The 18513-nt window shown below is 48.7% G+C and overlaps 7 protein-coding genes across 7 annotated transcripts; 3 read left to right on the forward strand and 4 right to left on the reverse strand.

The window, feature by feature from the left end:
• The first annotated feature begins 786 nt into the window (after positions 1 to 786).
• AFUA_1G06160 (uncharacterized protein) lies at positions 787 to 5238 on the forward strand. Its single transcript, XM_745272.3, has 4 exons — positions 787 to 831; positions 883 to 1858; positions 2075 to 2675; positions 2739 to 5238. The coding sequence occupies exons 3-4, from the start codon at positions 2254 to 2256 to the stop codon at positions 4651 to 4653; spliced, it is 2337 nt and encodes a 778-aa protein (XP_750365.2). The 5' UTR covers positions 787 to 831; positions 883 to 1858; positions 2075 to 2253; the 3' UTR covers positions 4654 to 5238.
• Positions 5239 to 5492: 254 nt separating this feature from the next.
• Positions 5493 to 7113, reverse strand: AFUA_1G06170 (proteasome regulatory particle base subunit RPT5; the record flags this gene model as incomplete). Its single annotated transcript, XM_745273.1, has 3 exons — positions 5493 to 6151; positions 6229 to 6644; positions 6794 to 7113. 3 exons carry the CDS (start codon positions 7111 to 7113, stop codon positions 5493 to 5495), a joined length of 1395 nt encoding a protein of 464 aa, XP_750366.1.
• Positions 7114 to 7511: 398 nt separating this feature from the next.
• AFUA_1G06180 (putative trimethyllysine dioxygenase TmlH) lies at positions 7512 to 8883 on the reverse strand (the record flags this gene model as incomplete). Its single annotated transcript, XM_745274.1, has 5 exons — positions 7512 to 7627; positions 7694 to 7765; positions 7815 to 8303; positions 8379 to 8506; positions 8816 to 8883. 5 exons carry the CDS (start codon positions 8881 to 8883, stop codon positions 7512 to 7514), a joined length of 873 nt encoding a protein of 290 aa, XP_750367.1.
• Positions 8884 to 10061: 1178 nt separating this feature from the next.
• On the reverse strand, positions 10062 to 12324 carry rmtA (protein-arginine omega-N methyltransferase HMT1). Its single transcript, XM_745275.3, has 7 exons — positions 12035 to 12324; positions 11961 to 11974; positions 11875 to 11894; positions 11705 to 11814; positions 11313 to 11644; positions 10787 to 11258; positions 10062 to 10735 (listed from the first exon to the last, which is right to left on the reverse strand). Exons 1-7 carry the CDS (start codon positions 12139 to 12141, stop codon positions 10729 to 10731), a joined length of 1062 nt encoding a protein of 353 aa, XP_750368.3. The 5' UTR covers positions 12142 to 12324; the 3' UTR covers positions 10062 to 10728.
• Positions 12325 to 12549: 225 nt separating this feature from the next.
• perA (PGAP3/PER1 family protein) lies at positions 12550 to 14176 on the forward strand. The gene is made up of 4 exons (XM_745276.2): positions 12550 to 12928; positions 12989 to 13031; positions 13085 to 13859; positions 13930 to 14176. Exons 1-4 carry the CDS (start codon positions 12803 to 12805, stop codon positions 13982 to 13984), a joined length of 999 nt encoding a protein of 332 aa, XP_750369.1. The 5' UTR covers positions 12550 to 12802; the 3' UTR covers positions 13985 to 14176.
• A 161-nt stretch (positions 14177 to 14337) lies between these two features.
• agm1 (phosphoacetylglucosamine mutase PCM1) lies at positions 14338 to 16529 on the forward strand (the record flags this gene model as incomplete). The annotated part of the gene is given in 6 exon segments (XM_745277.2): positions 14338 to 14631; positions 14697 to 14710; positions 14806 to 15001; positions 15019 to 15033; positions 15093 to 15593; positions 15648 to 16529. 6 exon segments carry the CDS (start codon positions 14539 to 14541, stop codon positions 16527 to 16529), a joined length of 1701 nt encoding a protein of 566 aa, XP_750370.1. The 5' UTR covers positions 14338 to 14538.
• Positions 16530 to 16942: 413 nt separating this feature from the next.
• On the reverse strand, positions 16943 to 18457 carry rrp3 (RNA-dependent ATPase RRP3; the record flags this gene model as incomplete). Its single annotated transcript, XM_745278.1, has 2 exons — positions 16943 to 18024; positions 18121 to 18457. The coding sequence occupies 2 exons, from the start codon at positions 18455 to 18457 to the stop codon at positions 16943 to 16945; spliced, it is 1419 nt and encodes a 472-aa protein (XP_750371.1).
• Between the last annotated feature and the right edge of the window lie 56 nt (positions 18458 to 18513).

Raw genomic sequence — 18513 nt, forward strand, 5'->3', positions numbered from 1 at the left:
TGGACTTCTCGTGAAACGAAGCATAGACATACGTTGATCGGGAACACTGGTTTATCTCTATGACCATGAGCTCTAGTAAGAATAGGCTATTTCAGCCACAATATCGAGCTCATCCTGGAATACGTAGCCGGGCTAAGCGCATTATAAGATCGACCTGTCTCCGTTTGCAACTCGAACCTCACTACTGTTGATTTGACTCCACAATTAATACTGGACGGTGCATTATGTGGATAGTGCGTCCCGATCGTAATGCACTATAATTGTGGGTTCAAACACTAGCCTACGGAGTAGGCATTGGACCACAAAATACATCGAAGCCATCGGTTTGATGAAAAGTCTACATTGGACATATCGTTGTCCAACGGACTCACTCCAGCCTTGAGGGAGTGCGCGGTGAGGAGCCATGCTTCTCAACCTCTCTCTTACAACTTTAGACTTTCCCCGAAGTGCTCGGAGGGATGAAACAGTTGCCAAGCTCCATGGCAATTAGATTCTATTTTTATCTCGAGTTGATGTTGGTATTAAGGACCCCCAAACTAATAAGTCGATCATTACTTCTCACCATGCAGAGCAACGACAGATCCTAATCTCTAGAGAAGTTCAGAGAGGATATGTGACGGATGGATTACCAGGTTACCTCAACGGCACTTCTTGAGGAAGATGGGGGGAAGTACGGAATGTCGATGCATCCGTAGGTGCAATTGACGAAGCTCTTTGAGTGCTTTGTAGCCATCTGAGTACTCCGTATTCTGGCAGCTTGGGCTTCTAGCTTGGATCAGGAGCCAGCTCGAAAGGGGTCAGAAAGGAAAGGGGCCTCTGATGTAAATACGGGTGACTTTGTACTAAATACGGAGCGCAAGTTGTTGAAGCTAACGAACTTAGATTATACCTGTTTAGGCTTAGTGCGGTGTTTCTGGCACGAACCATAACTGCCCCCTCTACTAACCAGACTAAGGTAGGTCTAACTTGGTAGCCATTCCATGGTGTCCATACTATCATTTGACACTAGTGTTTTTCTACCCCTTTTGTTGTATGTATGTTGTGACTTCCATGTGAGGCGCGCGTCGTGCATACTCAATGATATCCACACTCCACCATCGTCGTCATCCACCCTCCCAACTCTGTGTCAAATGTTATGCATAATGCACAACAGACGGTGGAATGTCCCTGGCTCTTAGACCGTCTGCAGCCGTGGAAAGTCGTAGGCCAAGATTAATAATAAGGGTATTGATTGTCTATCAGAAGAGGTTGAAAGTTCTTCGTACTCCAGTTACGGTCTCTGTAATGGACGCTGAGGCTTGTATTCTCATCATTACTAGATCAGGCAGGGCCACACCCGCATTCAAGAGAAATTCGTCAACTACGAAGTAAGTCGTTTTGACTTTGATCGTTTCCTTTTGTCCCTTTTCCGTTACTTGCAGTGGGCACCCGCAGCCAACTAGAAGCCTGCGGCCCCTTTCCCCCCTCTCTCTGTGCTTGACGCCTTGACTGCCCGTCATGCACGTTTGGCACGAGTTCTCCGCTTCCTCCACAGTTCCTGAGCACGAGGTCCTGCAGGTGGCTGCATTTGCATGGGTTCCTACTCGCATGGATAATGCCAATATTGCAAGGATCAAAAAACCTACGAGGCTGCAACTCACATACATGAAACCCGTCTAAGAGTCTCATTCCTCTTGTGGGGATGATCGGCCTTGGAGTGCCGTCCCGTTCTTCGTCTTTACTGGTCAACCCTTCTTGCTCGTGGTATGTGGAAAAAAAGAACACAATTCTATTTGGTGGTGCTTGCAAAGTCAACTTCGTCAACCGCAAAGACTCGAAAGGGGAGGGTAAAAATAATGGGGAAACCGAAAATCACAAAGTACAGTGGATGACCCTGAGTTAATACTCCTTTACTACTTCTGTTAGTTCAGCTACTTTGCCCTGAAGAGACTTTCTCTGGGCATCCTCCTTTGAGCTTCATTCTTTCTGTTTTCGAATTTCCATCATCGTGCCACTCCCTCTATCGCGTTCCTTATCTGACCCGGGTTTCAGTTACCCTTCAAGCTTGGACGAATCATTGACTGACTTGCTAAAGTGGATATATTATTTTGCATACCAGAAGTGCTCTTAAACTCTTGCCTTCAGTCCTCTGATTCCCCACCTCTCCCCACTGCCAGCCTCCGTCCTGCTCGTCTTCGCTCTCCTTTTGCGAATCACTTGACTTCCTCATTCTCCTTGTCACTGCATCTTTGATGCTCGTTGTACACGGTCATAATGAGCGTCGTCGCCAGTAGACACGAGACCGCTGCTGCGCCCTATTCGACAATGCCCCATCATGGACAGGTTCAAAACTATAAGGATGCTGCCTACGGAGTGACAGTACAGCAGATTCCTTCACGAAATTCTTCCATCTCTTCATTCAAAAGCAATTACACCGTTTCGACTTCCCCTACATCCTATTCCCCTTCCTCGCCCACTTCTTCATATCGTCTTTGCGACTCTGCTGCTTCGCTGGACAAGATTCTGGAGCCGGTCTTCAAGCGTCTACCCCACGAGGTATATGATGGCATTCTCAATCAACTACAGTTTCTGCATACAGGCCCAAACCAGTCGGGTTGTTTGACATGCTTTCATCGTGACCTGTATGCTCTTTCCTTGACTTGTCGAGTATGGGAAAGAGTGGTTCGACCCAAACTGTGAGTGATCTCAATCACAGCTATTTGGATGGTGTTGAAACGCTGACGAGCTTTGCGATGAAGCTATACTCGCATTCACATCATCGGAAATGATTCTCCTGCGCAGCTGAAAAAGTATCGGATGAAAAGGGGCAGCCGCCTAAAACTTTTGAGACGAACCCTCCGCGAAAGGAAATCGCTGGCCAACCTTGTCCTGGAGCTCCGTGTTCCGCAGATGGACCTTCTCTTCACAACAAGCAAGCACAGCAACCAATGGGAAGAATACCGAGACCTTGTCGCCTCCGTTGTTATGGTGTGCCCCAACCTTGAACGGTTGTTGGGTTTGACCATCACGTACAACCATGAGTTCGATCGTCTGACCCATGCACTATCGACACGGAAGAAGCTCAAGGAACACACATGGATCTTGGGAGAGGGGCCGGAGGTCTCCGAGGAGGAGTCTCCGCGCAACACTTCTTGTCCGGGCAGCTTGGGTCCTCTGCAGATGTTTGAGTTTCTGGATTACCATGCTTCCTGGTCGAATCTTGAGACACTGATGCTCCATGCGTTGAACGGGAAAAGTGCCCTCGAGCCGAGCATCTTCCTTCGCATGTTCCACCTATTACCCTCGCTGCGTCATCTTTGCATCTCATCATTTGATGCGGATGCCTTCGCCGATAGTGCTTTGCTGTGTCTACCGCCACTGGAGTCCCTTCGGCTGGAACGCCTGCCAGGCATCACTGATACCGGACTATCACAGTATACCTCCCGGCCGGAGTCCGGCTCGCTGAAGTCCCTGGCTCTTATTGAACAGAACATCCAATCCTTGCTTGTAATTTCAAAGATCTTAGCATCGCTTAGAAATCTGGAGCGTTTCAAGATCGTGCAGACCGGCCATTGTCCGACGTTAAACGCTGATGGGATTGTTTTCCAGCCGCTGTTTGCGTCGTCCAGTCTCAAGCATCTGCATTGGGATCTCTCCTGTCCCAATCCGAATACTGCCCTGACGAGATTAGACTGTGCCCCATTCGCCAAGCCACCAAAGCATGTTGACACACCAAACTCGCATTTAGCTCAAAGCATTCTGTGCTCGGGTTTCCCCTGTCTGGAGACCCTTCGAGCACCCTCAGATATAGAGCCTCCCGGAATACTCCAGGCTGTCTGCCAGCCTATTCCTAGAGGGCAGGCCCTGATCAATTCTGACCGATACAGCCTGCCTCGGAGCTCTCATGGCTCTGTTAACACCCGCCCATTGGCCCTCCCAGCGGGCAACAATCTAACATCGGCACGAATACGGGCGCAGACCTTCATTGACATGGCTGCCAAGGATACGGAAACCGGAATGCAAGTTCTCATCACTGATCACTCCGATTCATATGTACCCGACAATGCCTTGGAGGATGCTTCAGATGATGAGCCTGATCCAGGCATGGGTCAGTACGGATCGCTGTCCTCTGGAAGGGCAAAGGAAGAGCCCAATGGGCCAGTCACAGTGTTCAACTTCCGAATGCCAGCGTATATGGGCCGAGTGGGTAGTAGAACGACGGAGAAAGATGTCTCAATCCCTCGATTCATACTCCGCCCCGACCTACCTGGCCAGGACGCAGATGGCGGCCTCATTGGATGGAAGCACATCCTTGCCTCAAACCAGTCGTTGACCTACGCTGCCGGAGTCGGAGTCAACTGTTTCGGCAGCAAAGGTAGCTTGATTCCCCCTCCGCCTCCCGAAGAATCACCGCCATCCCCCGCTTCCACGACTGTCACGAGATTTGGATGGGGCAGCATTGGTAGTCGCTCAGCGTTGGGAACAAGTCCTATCACACCGACGACGCCGTCTACTCCCATGAGCCTGTCGTCTCCGACCGGGCTTCCCTGGGACAAGGATACTTGTACTGGATCCTGGAATTACAGTCACAAGAGAGGCAGGGACTGGTGGTTCCATATGGAACGCGATCGTCCGGGAAGTGTTGAAATTGTCGATGTCAAAGGTCTCTTCTGACCAAGCACACTTCTCTCTATGATGCGACTTTACCCAATGCAGTTTTATATCACGATGCAACACTTATTTACTCCGCATCTTTCCTTTTTCTTTCTCAAACCTAGCATACAATGGAACAAAGTCATATGGGTCTACGTGCAAGCACGACGGCGTTCATCGGTTGATTCACCCCACTATACCCCATCATGCAGATTGATACCGGCTAGCGATCTCGTCTCGGACGAGATCTCTTTTTACTTTTCTTTATAATGGACACATCATGCATTTCTACCCGAACGTTGGATGGAACTCCACTTCATGTCTGGACATGTATTCCTTCTCCAATTCTTCCTTACTCGTTTTCACGCATGCATGAGTGTATTTTCTCTGAATTTCTTAAGGCGCTGCTGGAATCCTCTTGGACTGGTTACATATACTCCCCTTGCGTTTCTCCGTTTGGCTTTCCTCATGCTTCCGTTTATTGGAGGCTTTACTGTCTCCTCGTGATTGATGAGCATACTCTGTACAGTACTGAGTCCAAGATCCGGGCAAGAAGACGTATTTGACTCAATACAATCGGATAATGAGATCCGAATGATATATACGTCGGTGTTACCTACTGCCACATTAGGTAAATGGCCAGATATTCACTTCAGGACCATGAGTTATTCATACCATTATGGCTGTTTACCTATCTGCCAAACAGATCCCAAGACAGGTGAGGATAGGAGACATCACAAGATTATAATCAACGAGCATGACCGCATGCATACTGAAGACAGGTTTTGACCGACTTAGGCCATCAGAATAGGGGAAGAGGGATGTAGACAAGGAGAAACAGCGTTAATTATGTAATAACTCTAGACATAAATACCCATATTTGTATCCTTCTTCTTGGCTTGCACCTCGGCGATAGCATCCACGTAGTTCTCGTGTCCGACCTTGCTCATGCCTTTCCGGAGAGCAATCATACCGGCTTCCACACAGACGGCCTTCAGCTGCGCACCACCGAACTCATCAGTACTTCGAGCCAATTCGGCCCAGTTGACGGCGTCGTCCACAGCCATCTTGCGGGAGTGGATCTGCAGGATGTTTGCCCGTGCCTCCTCATTGGGGAGAGGGAATTCGATCTTGCGGTCCAGTCGACCGGAACGGAGCAGAGCAGGATCAAGGACATCGATACGGTTTGTCGCAGCCAGGACCTTGATACGATCATCCGAAGCAAATCCATCAAGCTGGTTCAGAAGCTCCAACATGGTCCGTTGCACCTCACGGTCACCGGACTTCTCGGAGTCGAAACGCTTGGTACCCACGGCGTCGAGTTCGTCAATGAAAATGATCGAAGGGGCCTTCTCCTTGGCAAGAGCGAAGCAGTCCCGAACCAGCTTGGCGCCGTCACCAATGAACATCTGCACCAGCTGAGGTCCAGCAAGCTTCAGGAACGTCGCGTTTGTCTCTGCGGCGCAGGCTCGCGCAAGAAGGGTTTTACCGGTACCAGGAGGACCATACATCAGAGCACCTAAAGAAGAGGAGATATGCGTTAGAATGCTGGCCGAACGACAACGGAAGAACCGGGGGAAAGAACGGTTAAAATACCCTTTGGTGCCTTGATACCAATCTTCGTGAATCGTTCAGCCTCCTTCATCGGCCATACGATGGCTTCCACTATCTCTTCAATCTGCTTATCCAAACCACCAATGTCCGTGTACTTCTCTGTCGGCTTCTCGTCGACCTCCATGGCCTTCACACGATTATCGTACTCGGCGGGTAGTGTATCCAAAATCAGGTATGAATCCTTGTTGACACCGATCAGGTCACCGGGCTTCAGTTTCTCGTGGTCTACCAGACCGATGAGAGGAAGATAGATAGTCTGTCTGGTCGATGTTTTGATGACAGCGGATTTGCCCACTCGCGTAGCGTCAAGATCGATGTTCGCTCCTTCTTCGGCGGCCTCTGCCTCAACATCCAGATCCAAAAGCTCGACGACATTTCCGACGAGGTATGGAAGTTGCCTATAAATACAAGTGTCAGTAAGAGTAATTATACAGGTTTCCAGACAAATCCCGATGATAGATTTGCAACATCGCCACCGCTCCGGCCATCCGGAGACCTATGACAGTAGGGCAGAGATGAAGTGACTAGAGTGACAAGCATGTCGTACCTGTTGTTCTCAATTTTCTCCTGGTTATCCCTCACCTTCTCCCGCATAGTATTCTGTTCATGGGTCAATCGTTGGTATTCGCTTTTCATTATGCGGAGCTCATTCTCCAACATCCGTCGCCGCTTGACAATGTCTGCTGTGCTCGAGTTGAGAATCTCCTCATCCAGTAAATCATCTTCTTCGTCCTTCTTCTTTGCATCGGCATCTTTCATTTCAGCATCTCCATCTCCTCCAGGCTGCTGGCCGTCACCATCGCCCTGGTCCTTCTTCTTGTCTCTCTCCTCGCGTTCGAGATCCTCCAGATCTTCAAGGGTCGACATGGTGACAAGGTTGATGTGCGAGTCTGAAAGCTAATTGATTCTGAGAAGCGAAAGAGTACTGAGGGTGCGTAATCGGGGAAAAGAGGAAGGATGGGAGATCAAGATAGAAGGTGGGAGGGTTGAAGCTGTCCTGGCGATGCTCGAGCTCCGACCAAACAACGTCAGCTGCTGTGCCTACATCACGTGATATTGATCTCTACTGGCGTCCTCGACCGCCTCCGCTCATTACGAACTGAGAAGTTCAGTCTGATTCATGATGCTTCGCCTGTCCAAAAGGTTTCTGATATGTACGCTAATAGTACTTGCTATGCTACATTTCCGACATCATATGCTTAGCGCAGAGGGGTTTTCCAAGCGTCCGATGGGAGTTGACCTCTGGTCGTCCCTGGGCTCTCCGCTTACAGGAGCAAAGCGGGATTACCCTTGTAGAAAGCAAGGTTACCCAGATTTTCAAGAACCTTTTCTCTTCCATATTTCAGAAGTCGATAACGCGAGATGAAGTCATCGTTGTTGACTAATGAAGTGTTAGTAAGAGAATTGTCCTCAACTCAGGAAAACGAATGGCAGGAGTATAACATACTATATCCACCACACATCCGCCGCTTGCCAGTGAACTCGGAACGACCATGAAGCATTCTCCAGTTGTCGAAGACTAGAAGCCTAATTAGCAGAGTCCCCCCAGAGGGCATTTAAAGACTGACTGAGCGCAGTTCCGGGCTGAAGCTGTGTCCATATTTCAACATTCGGGCGCTGGATAATATTGTTAAAATGGCGTGCTGCGTTATACCATCGGTTCTGCTCCTTCAATCCCCAGTTTCGTTTTGCTGCTCGATCATAGTTGTTCCATCGAATTTGGTATAGTCGGTTCAGTTCGGGGTGAATCTTGAAGACAGGGGCCTGCTCCACGGGTTGTATGCATACATCCTCATTTCCGCTTGAATGGTACGGTTGCTTGGTAGCGGCGAGGACTCCGCAGTGCTTTGGATTTTCTTGCCGCATGATGGCGGCAGCCTTGAAACCGTCTACAAGCAAGCTGGCCCCCCCATGGCCGTCAGTGTGCGACAAAAGGTGGAGAAGCTGAAGTCTAGCAGGGTCAGTGAAATATGTGTTGTCTGTATGCGCGCCTAGGAATTCCGTGGTGTAGGCAGTATCCTTGAAGGTCAAGTCCGATGTGAAGTCCCAGAATCCACCTTTGATGTATTAGTAGGATATCTTTAATGTAGAAAATTCGAAGGTGGCAATCGCCTGCGGGGAGAATGTAATACCGTAATGAGTGTGTCTGATAAACGCAATCCGTTCGAGAAGTGCTTTAGTTGATTCAGGATTCACAGGGACTCCTTTCACAAAACAGAAACCCCATTTGTACTTGATTGGTGTGAGCTGTTGAGCATGCCTTGAGTGAAGGAGGAACTCACAATCTCATCAAACCACCTTAACAATGCGGCGTCGTCAGACATAACTTCGGAGTACTCGACTTCAGGATAAGAGTCTTGATCAGGATTGTAGGATGAGAATTCTCTGGCAATGTCGGATGATTAGAATTCGATAATATACAGATTGAAGGGGATACGAACCTGAACTTGAACGGCGCAGAGAACGTTTTCCTCTCGACGGTTAGGTTGGCATGGCTATTTAACCATGAATATGGATACAGTCCCCTATGTCCATCAGAGACTTAGACTAGAGTTAGCCTCTTGTCCACCGGCCTAAAGCTTGTAAACTCACAGAGCACTTCAACAAGATTAGGACCGTATAAGATGTCTTTAGCATAGACTGCAGGGTGTATCTAAAGCGCGAATAGCGAAAGCGATTAGCAAATTCATAGGCGGCCAAAAGGAACCGCGAGTCATACTGAGAATGTATCCACGGATCTTTGCTTCGTATCTGGACGGAGGCACGATGGGCACTGGCAATTTTCCCTTGAAGATGCAAAAAAGCACTATGTGAGCGTCAATAGCGTATGCAGCGAATACTAGTCAGCTCACCTGAGGAAAAACGGTCCGCTATAATCTATCAGCAAGTGGTCTCCCCTCGCACATAAAGGCGTCAATTTATGACGTTTTGACTTACAACTCCCCATAACGATTTATATTAGACCCAAGGGGACCCAAGCGCACTGAAATAAATCTTCTCGCAGCATTCTTCGGTATAGAATCAAAGTCCACATTGGTCTTCTGGTCGACGGTCGCTGAATCGGTTGTGGAGGTCTCATTTGTGGTGGCCGTTGAATTCTCCTTTCCATCACTAAACGCTGTACCGTCTCCATCTGCCAGTGTGTTTTCGTTTGCCTCTATGGAAGGTGTCTCGTTCACAGGCGCTGCTGATGGAGATTTCACTTCATCAGTCACTGAGGTCTCGGGTGAAGGCGTCGGTGAGGGCTTTTTTTCACTCTCTGAGAAAGTGTCTAGAGGAGTCTGCTTCTCTTGCACAGATGTCGTCTCGATTTCTGGCGGAATACTTGAGTAAAGGCGGATGGACATGGGGTGCCGATTCAGCGTCAAAGGACGGACTGCGTTTTGCAGGCCCCGGAAGCCGACTGTCTGTAATGCCGAGTTAGCAAGGTAGAGGCATAACTGAATCACGAGAATGTGACTGTTTTGAGGCTGAGAGTTACGTCGATTGCATACCAAACGCATGTACTTCGTAGGAAGTCCGGTCCTAAAATGCCTCGCGCTGACTGTCGCGTTAGTACATGTTATGGAAAAAGGGACGGTTCAAGAGGTGTTACCAGACATGTTTCAAGGCCCCGGGTGCCCTGAGAGAGGTATAAGGGTTCATCCTTGTGGATGTTTCTGCAATGACTACAAAGTGAGGTGCTAGTTGGGAGGAAAGATGTCTTTTCTCCGCATCCTGATGCTAATCTGGGGCAAAGCCCACTGAGATCACGTGTGTTTACTGGAGACAACAACCCATCAGCTTTGACAACAATGCAAATAGCTGTGGTATGTATGAAAATCTCTATCATTGAGGCATTGAGGTGCTATTCTGCGGTACTTTAGTTAATTGAAACTTTGCCGGACCAGACCAATACTCCTTATATCCTCTCAACTTGTTTGTTTGATCTAACTCTCAGCCGAGGAACTTTACAACGTGGTTAGTTCCGCTCCTCATCAGCTCATAATCGTATCGCCCACAGAACAAGGCATGAACACTCCCGATCAGATGCGTATTCCTTCAGACCTTCCTCGATTCAAGTAGGCTAACGAAAAGATTACCCCGAGTCAAATGGAAGAAAATGAAGGATATGGATGTAAAAAGTAGATGATAGGTCAAAACAATCTAAGGAACACGTCGGAGGTGGCTGGACTGAGCGTCAACTCGGGGTATCTACTTGAAAAAATTCGAGGAGCTTCGAAAAGTCACATGCAAAATCAGTCTCTCCGTTCGCGCCAAATAATGTGCCGTTCCCCTGCCATCCAATACAACGCCGAAAATCAAGAATGAAGGGCGAAAGAGACCATACAACGACCCAAAGTCCATACAAGTAACCTTTCATATATGCAATAACGTTGCCTTACAAGGCGAAGCTTTCGTGTCGTTTGACAGCATGCTATCTGTCCTCAAATAACGATAGGAAAAAAAGTTCATCAACGAACTCATGAAGAAATTGATGGTTTAGCACCTGCGAAGAATTAGCGCTGAAGTGCTGCAGTCCGGGCTAAGAGCGACCTACATCCTGTAAAAGCAGCTGCCCTCATCATAGCGCAACTTGTCCGTGGTCTCCAGTTTGTAAGAGATCTGGATATCTAAATCACGAGGGTTCTTGTCATTGGGCTTGTTCTCCAAGATACCGGACACACACTCCTCTTCCTCAACAGTGAGAACGTCGCGAAGATAGAACACAGTTTGCTTCCAGTGTGTGTACTTGGCGTGAGGGCCAGTGGAGAAGCTGATGGGCTTGTGGCAAGCAGTGAAATCAATGTCGAACCACGCGATGATGGCGTGAATGAAGTCGCTGCGCTTGACGGGAAGGGAGAAAGGGACCTTGAACGATAAGTCTGCTTTAGTGACCGTGTATAGATCGAAAGTAATAATAGAACAAGGATCGGTGACCAGGGCCTTGAGCTCGACGGTATCGACAAGGGGCTCCGTAAGGGCAATCTCTTTCATGGGGCTGTAATCGAATCCGTAAACGTTATCCCAGACTATACCGAGTTAGTACTCCTTTAAAAGCCTAACGTAAGCCAGAGAACTCTCACATCCGATCTTGTCATCCTTGTACTCGCCATCCTCAATCGCAGCCAAGTACATGGTGGCCTTGTCGGGGAAAATTTTGCCGCCAGGAGCAAGGTAGCGGTCACGAGCATACAAAACGGTATCCAGCATGCTTTCATACAGGAGAAAGTATCCCATCCACTCGGAGATGATAATATCCACCGTGGGAAATGGGAGCTGAACCTCCTCCATCTTTCCCTGAAGAAGAGTAATCTTGTCTGAGAGGCCATTGACCGCGACAATCTCGCGCGCCTTCTCGATGATCGAGGACATGTCCACGCCAATTACGTGCTTGGCGCCTGCCTTTGCGGCGAACCTTTTGAGTCATAACATCAGTATGTGGAGCGTTGATCTATTCGGTACAAGCGTGACGTACATGCTGAGAATACCGGTGCCACAACCGACATCGAGAACAACCTTGTCCTTGAAAATGTGGCGGTTTTGATAAATGGAATCGCGGTAAGACCGAGTCCGGACGTCGTCTTTCTGTGATGGGGAACTATCAGCACTAATATCAATGTGATTCCATGTTGTATATGAACTTACAAGCATCTCCTCATGAATGCCTTAGCACGGGTTTGTGTTAGCTTCACATACCCTTCAACGTTTTGCGGATAACAGGTAGAATTTACCATGATGATCATAACTGTGAACAAGGTCAGACACAAAATATCATACTGATCAGGGATAATAATTAGTCTCATACCTGGTGAAGTAACGTACTTCAGCATGGTCCATGCCCACCATACGATCAGCACTGCTGGGGATCATAGCTGAAGGCTCTGCAGATTGTTGTCTCTGGACACCTTCCATCTTGGAAATAGAGATGCTGTTTGGTTGATAAGGGGGAGAATGGAGGGGGGAAAATGAATCTGAGGAATACAAAGGGGTAGAAGCCAACCGAGAGACTAAGGTTTGCTTTTGTGATGGGATGAGTGAGTGAGAGAAACAAAGTAAATATTATCTCCAAACGACCCCTCAAAGCTCGACTTTTTTTCCCTCTTTACTTTTGCCATCAATAATAGAAATTCTCAGTCAGGGCAAACGCTAAATCCTGATTAAGGTTAGTCTCGACTTTGGTTCACACTAGATTTTTTCCGGTAATCTCCATGTGATTCCTTTAGCCCTCAGAAACCATATCTGTTTAGGGTTGATGTCCAATACCTCGGCGTTTTGTCCGAATGTTCCTCCTTGGCTAAAAGGGTGTTTTATGAAAAGAAGTATATAACTCTACCCATCTATTTGTCTCTTAGATACCTGACTCTTGTCAAATTTTCAGAACAAGCTGTTATAGATTGTCCAAAGTACGCGGAGATCCTACCCTCCTGGTCTAGAACCCAGTTTCTTGTAGATACTCCCGTAAATGAATTGCCAAGACTCATCTCCGATCCTCTGCCTTGAAGCGTCAACCTCACAGCTCTCCCCTTAAGCTCAGGCACTCCAGCTCTACACTGTACTCCACTCCATTAGCACCATGGTTCTGTGGTCGGCTAAGAGCAAGCTTTACTTGTGCTTTCTCGCGTTTCTCATTGCTTCTCTGATAGGGAGGTCGACGGCTTCCCTGGGTGATCACCTACCTGATTTCAAAGAATGTGTCAAGGTATCGTTTCCTTAATAACAACGCCTGGAGAACTTAAAACAGCGAACTCACTGTCAAAAGATATGTCAGGCTGAAAATTGTCGAGATGGCGATTCTATCATTCGTATGTCTCGCCAGTCTACATCTGTTTCGTCCGTGCTGACTGTTCTCTCACAGCTCTCCATCTGCGCCTTCTCTTATGGACCTGTCCAGCAGAGTGCGATTACACTTGTCAACATGTAGTAACAGATCGCCGACTTGCCCGCGACCCTCCCATGTTGAATCCGGTGGTACAATTTCATGGAAAGTGGCCTTTTCGCAGGATCCTCGGCATGCAGGAGCCCTTCTCTGTCCTGTTCTCCCTCCTCAATCTTCTCGCTCACTGGAATGGCATCGGTCGGATCAAAGAAACAGTCCCAGCATGGCATTCCCTACGGCCATACTATCTGACTTTTGGTTACTGCGGGCTGGCGTGCTGGACATTCAGCATGTTATTCCACACAAGGGATTTCCCTCTCACAGAAAAGTTAGACTATTTCGGAGCTGGTGCTAACGTGATGTACGGGCTATACCTTGCTATAATCAGGATACTGCGCCTTGACCAAGGAAAACCTCGGTACAAGCCGACTCTACGCCGTCTAACGACCACAATCTGCGTTCTTCTGTACACCATGCACGTTTGCTATCTCAGTTTTTGGTCATGGGATTACACCTACAACATGATTGCAAACGTCGTGGTCGGAGCCATCCAAAATATACTCTGGACGGGGTTCAGCATCGTCCGGTATCAGAAGCAAGGCAAAGTTTGGATGGCGTGGCCCGGAATGATTGTGGTGTGGATTATGTTGGCCATGAGTCTTGAGTTGCAGGACTTTCCTCCCTGGCACGGGCTTATTGATGCTCACAGCTTATGGCATCTTGGAACAGTCATTCCCACCGCATGGTGGTATATGTAAGTGCCCGGCAGATGATCGTCCGCTGGTGAAAAGCAAATTTCAGCTCTAATGCATCGCTTCTAATAGGTATTTGATCAAAGACATACAGAATGATGTCTCAAGCCGCAGACTGAAAGTATGATCTGGTGACGGGCTCTCCTGATCTCGGCAGTTGTGCTGTGGATCCCAGCACAGATGCCATATTTGCATAAACCCGTCGTAAAAATGCACAACGTTTCATGTAGAGTTTTGCGACAATGACAAATTCAAAACATATTTGTGTCTTGTTTCCCTTGCTTTCTTTGACTCCTTTGCTCCAACCAAACTTTATTCTCAAGTTAGCAATAGCCAGTAATAATCAGGTGTGAGTACTCCGTAGAGCCGGAGGATGGTGCTGTGAAACCGCGCCTACCACGGTATTTCTTTGGCTCACCGCTTGAGCGCTGTGGGGAGCAAGGGAGGGGGAGCTAAAGTGGCCTAAGCCTAAGGCTGTCAGGCCGGTCCGCTCCCCTCGTGCAGGGTGCGACTGACAACTTTTCAATAATCGGCTGGACCTCTTCGTCTGTAACCCATATTTTCTAACCCCTTCTTGTCCTGCTTTTCTTCTCATCAAGGTCCAGCGACCCCTCATCACTCTCGTTTCATCGAATTTAGGGCTTCCCGACACGACTTTCGCCAGGTCCCGTGCCGCAAACAATGGCGTCTCCAGCCGTTCGCAAAGCTATCTCAGATGCGGCCTTGCAGTATGCAAAGCCAGAGGGCAAGATCTTCCAATATGGCACGGCAGGCGTACGTTGGATCTTTCCCAGTTATCTCTATGCTTGTTTAAGCTGACTTGAAAACTATTGCTACAGTTCCGTATGAAAGCGTAAGTCTATTTTGTTTTCTCAGGAACAACTCAACCCCGCCTCCACTGTACCCCACGATCGCCGTGTTGTAGCTCTAATGGACAATCCATCGCAGTGACCTCCTCAACACTGTTGTTTATGCTGTAGGCTTGCTCGCAACGCTTCGCTCCAAGAAGTTGAGCGGACAATGGATTGGCGTCATGGTCACTGCGAGCCATAATCCTGCCGAGGACAATGGTGTCAAACTGGTGGACCCAATGGTGAGCTCCTATGGAACTTTCGATGGGGGTATGAAAGGTGAATTTGCTGACGTATTGATATAAAATAGGGTGAAATGTTGGAAGTAGACCTCCCTCTTCGACAGAACGATAGTCTCTCGATGCTGACACTTCGTTTCACTAGGCTGAATGGGAAGCATACGCCACCAAACTCGCGAATGCTCCGCTTGAAAATATCGGTGACGTTTACGACGAATTGGTTAAGGAGATCGATGTTAGCATGGAGAACCCTGCTCGTGTTGTTTTCGCTCGGGATACTCGTGCATCCGGTTCGCGACTCATTGGCGTCCTCAGTGCTGCGCTCACTGCCACGGAGGCCGAGTTCATCGATATGAAATTTATGACCACTCCCCAGCTGCATTACGTCGTCCGATGCAAGAACACTCTGGGAACGCACTATGAGTATGGTGAGCCTACTGAGCAAGGATATTACGAAAAGCTTGCCGCAGCTTTCAAGAGGGTCATGAGAGGCGTCAAGGTCAAGGGCTCTTTGACTGTTGATTGTGCAAACGGTGTCGGTGGACCTAAGCTGAGGGAACTCATTAAATATCTGCCGGAGGACACTGGTCTCGACATCAAGATCGTGAACGACGATGTCATCAATCCTGACAGTCTCAACTTCGAAGTAAGCAACTTCCGTGACGCCCTCCAATCCTCGCCGTACTAACCATTGTATCAGTGCGGCGCCGATTATGTCAAGACCAAGCAGCGAGCCCCGCCATCATCCAAAGCTTCTATTCTTGATCGATGCGCGTCTCTGGATGGTGATGCCGACCGTATTGTTTACTATTTCCTTGACGGAGGCAATGTGTTTAGGCTGTTGGACGGTGACCGCATTGCCACTCTTGCTGCTTCCTTCATTGGTGACCTCGCTCGCAGCGCCGGAATCGCTCAGAAGCTCAAGATTGGCGTTGTTCAGACCGCTTATGCCAACGGATCGAGCACCGAGTACATAGAAAAAGTTCTCAAACTCCCATCTGTTTGCACCAATACTGGTGTGAAACATCTCCACCATGCCGCCATGCGGTTCGATGTTGGCGTCTACTTCGAAGCTAATGGACACGGTACTATCACTTTCTCAGAGAATGCTTTGAAGACCATTAAGAATACAGAGCCGCAGTCTCCGGCCCAGCAGCGTTCGCTAGAGTGCCTGCAAGCTCTTACTGATTTGATTAACCAAGCGGTTGGCGACGCCATCTCTGACATGCTCCTCGTCGAAGCTATTCTTGCTCACAAAGGGTGGACGCCTAAGGAATGGCTTGCCACATATACCGATCTCCCCTCCCGGCTTGTGCGTGTGGAGGTTGCTGATCGGTCAATCTTCAAGGCCTACGACGCTGAGCGAAAGCTCGAATCGCCCCCGGGACTCCAAGCAAAGATTGATTCTCTGCAGTCCCGCTACAACAAGGGACGAAGCTTCGCTCGTGCAAGTGGCACGGAAGATGCGGTGCGTGTCTATGCCGAGGCTGCAAGCCGATCAGAAGCCGACGATCTCGCTACTCGCGTTGCCAATGCCGTTCGGGATGCCGGCACCGTCAAAGAAATCTTGCAGGCTTCTTAAATTTTCAACCCTCCATATCAAATCTAGAGTCCCGTCCGAGCGTTGGTACACTCAAAAGGCAGCCTGGAAATGCAGGTCAATGATGTCGACGGTAGTGCGGTAACGGGATCTTTGAGGAGGAATTAAACCACGATACAATGATGGTCTCGCAACTTCTGCGTCAAGGAAAAGTTGACCACTCGGTCTAGATTTATAGAGACTATCAGGGGCTGTCCTGAATGATTTATGACATGTTCGGAGCTATACCGGAAGCAGAATATACATTGGCTGCTGTACTTTATGTTTCATTTTCTTATCTCCACTTGAGAATGCATTTGATATAGTAGGGAAATCGTTGAAAAAATTTGATCATCTCGGATGGGTATTGGCATCATAATAGCGACTAGGAGAAGTTTTAGTTCCATACTCCCAGTTCATCCTTCTTCTTGATCCATCTCATCTCGAGAGCGTTTTCCTTTGCCGAATTTCTTGGCCTTGGTGCCTCTCTTTTCGTCAAAATTCTTCATCTCCATAATGGCTTGCCGTTGAGCTTCGCCGACACGCTCAGCCAGGACCATTACTTCATCCTTCTCTAGCTCATACTCCTTGAGCTTCTTCCCAAGTGCGCCCTCTATACGTAACCAGATTTCGACGTCATACTGCGTCACAAAGCTAATAGCAACACCACTCTTTCCCGCACGGGCCGTACGGCCTACACGATGAACATAGGTTTTTGAGTCGGTGGGCAGATCAAAATTTAGCACGACGTCGACAGACGGAATATCAAGACCACGGGCGGCGACGTCCGTCGCGACGAGAATATCGCGGCTGCGGGAACGGAACTTCCCAAGAGCGCCTAATCGAGCAGACTGGGAGAGCTGACCATGTAGCGGAATGGCGCCGAAACCGAGCGACCGAAGAAGAAAACTAATTCTTTGTGTCTCGTGGACAGTGCGAGTGAAGATAATTGTTGACTGGCCAACGAATTCGTTGAGTAGGTATACAAGGTAGATATCTTTGTGTTTGTGGGGAAGGAAGAGATATGACTGCAGCAGTGTCGAGACGGTCTGGTACTTGTTCGACGAGACAGATACACGTAGTGGGTTTGAGAGCGACGCTCTCTGCAGCGACTCGACCTTGGAACTCATGGTTGCAGAGAAAAGAAATGTGCGCCGCTCTCTGGGGAGTACTTTGAGGATCTTGTCGAGAAGGGGGCCGAAGTCCATGTCAAGAAGTCTATCGGCCTCATCCATGACGAGGTATTTGAGAGTTCGTAGCGAGAAGCCCTTGGTGTTTTCCAGGTGGTCTAGCAGCCGACCAGGGGTAGCAACGATGATATGAGGTTTCTTTCCAAGCGCGATCGACTGCGACACCATGTCCATACCTCCGACGATCACAGCACATCGGACATTGATCGTAGAACCAAGACTTTCAAAAGATTTTGAGATTTGAAACGCCAATTCTCGGGTAGGTGCGAGGATGAGGCCGAAGAAGGATTGTGGATTTTCCATTAGAGCTGTGGGTGGCTTGTCAGATACCGAAACGACTGGAAAGTAGACATCGATTGAAGACCAAGACGCTCAAAGGATAGTGAGGTCTGATGGAATCATACCTTGCAATATAGGAAGAGCAAAAGCCGCTGTCTTTCCACTTCCGGTTTCCGCTAAACCGATCAAGTCACGACCTTGGAGTGCTAAAGGAATCGATTCGGCTTGAATTGGCGTAGGAGCCTTGTAACCCATCGTTTCACATGCTTCGCATAGTTGATCAATGATGCCTAGATCTTTGAAGCTCTTGGGCGCTGGCCTTGACTCTGTGGCCGTCGCTTCATCTTGCGTCTCAAGAGGATCATCTTGCTGAGCAACGGACTTGTGAGAACTTGTTGATTCAGTGTCGCTCCCATGTTCTGGGGCCTCGTGGGCGATCTTGCGCTTCTTGACGTCCCGCATTATGCTCGGATAATTCTCACAGCACTTGATCGATAGGTTTCGTTGGATTTCTGATG

Source organism: Aspergillus fumigatus, chromosome 1 (genome assembly GCF_000002655.1).
Source record: "Aspergillus fumigatus Af293 chromosome 1, whole genome shotgun sequence".
In the NCBI taxonomy this organism is placed as follows: domain Eukaryota; kingdom Fungi; phylum Ascomycota; class Eurotiomycetes; order Eurotiales; family Aspergillaceae; genus Aspergillus; species Aspergillus fumigatus.

Excerpts from the sequence above, each read along its gene's own strand:
- AFUA_1G06160 (XM_745272.3), top strand. The coding sequence starts at position 2,254 with ATGAGCGTCGTCGCCAGTAGACACGAGACCGCTGCTGCGCCCTATTCG. Across the intron at positions 2,676-2,738 it reads AGAGTGGTTCGACCCAAACT|CTATACTCGCATTCACATCA; the intron begins GTGAGTGATCTC and ends TTTGCGATGAAG.
- rmtA (XM_745275.3), bottom strand. The coding sequence starts at position 12,141 with ATGGAAGGTGTCCAGAGACAACAATCTGCAGAGCCTTCAGCTATGATC. Across the intron at positions 11,815-11,874 it reads GCATTCATGAGGAGATGCTT|AAAGACGACGTCCGGACTCG; the intron begins GTAAGTTCATAT and ends TCCCCATCACAG. Across the intron at positions 11,259-11,312 it reads CAAGGATGACAAGATCGGAT|TCTGGGATAACGTTTACGGA; the intron begins GTGAGAGTTCTC and ends AACTCGGTATAG.
- perA (XM_745276.2), top strand. The coding sequence starts at position 12,803 with ATGGTTCTGTGGTCGGCTAAGAGCAAGCTTTACTTGTGCTTTCTCGCG. Across the intron at positions 12,929-12,988 it reads ATTTCAAAGAATGTGTCAAG|ATATGTCAGGCTGAAAATTG; the intron begins GTATCGTTTCCT and ends CACTGTCAAAAG. Across the intron at positions 13,032-13,084 it reads AGATGGCGATTCTATCATTC|CTCTCCATCTGCGCCTTCTC; the intron begins GTATGTCTCGCC and ends GTTCTCTCACAG.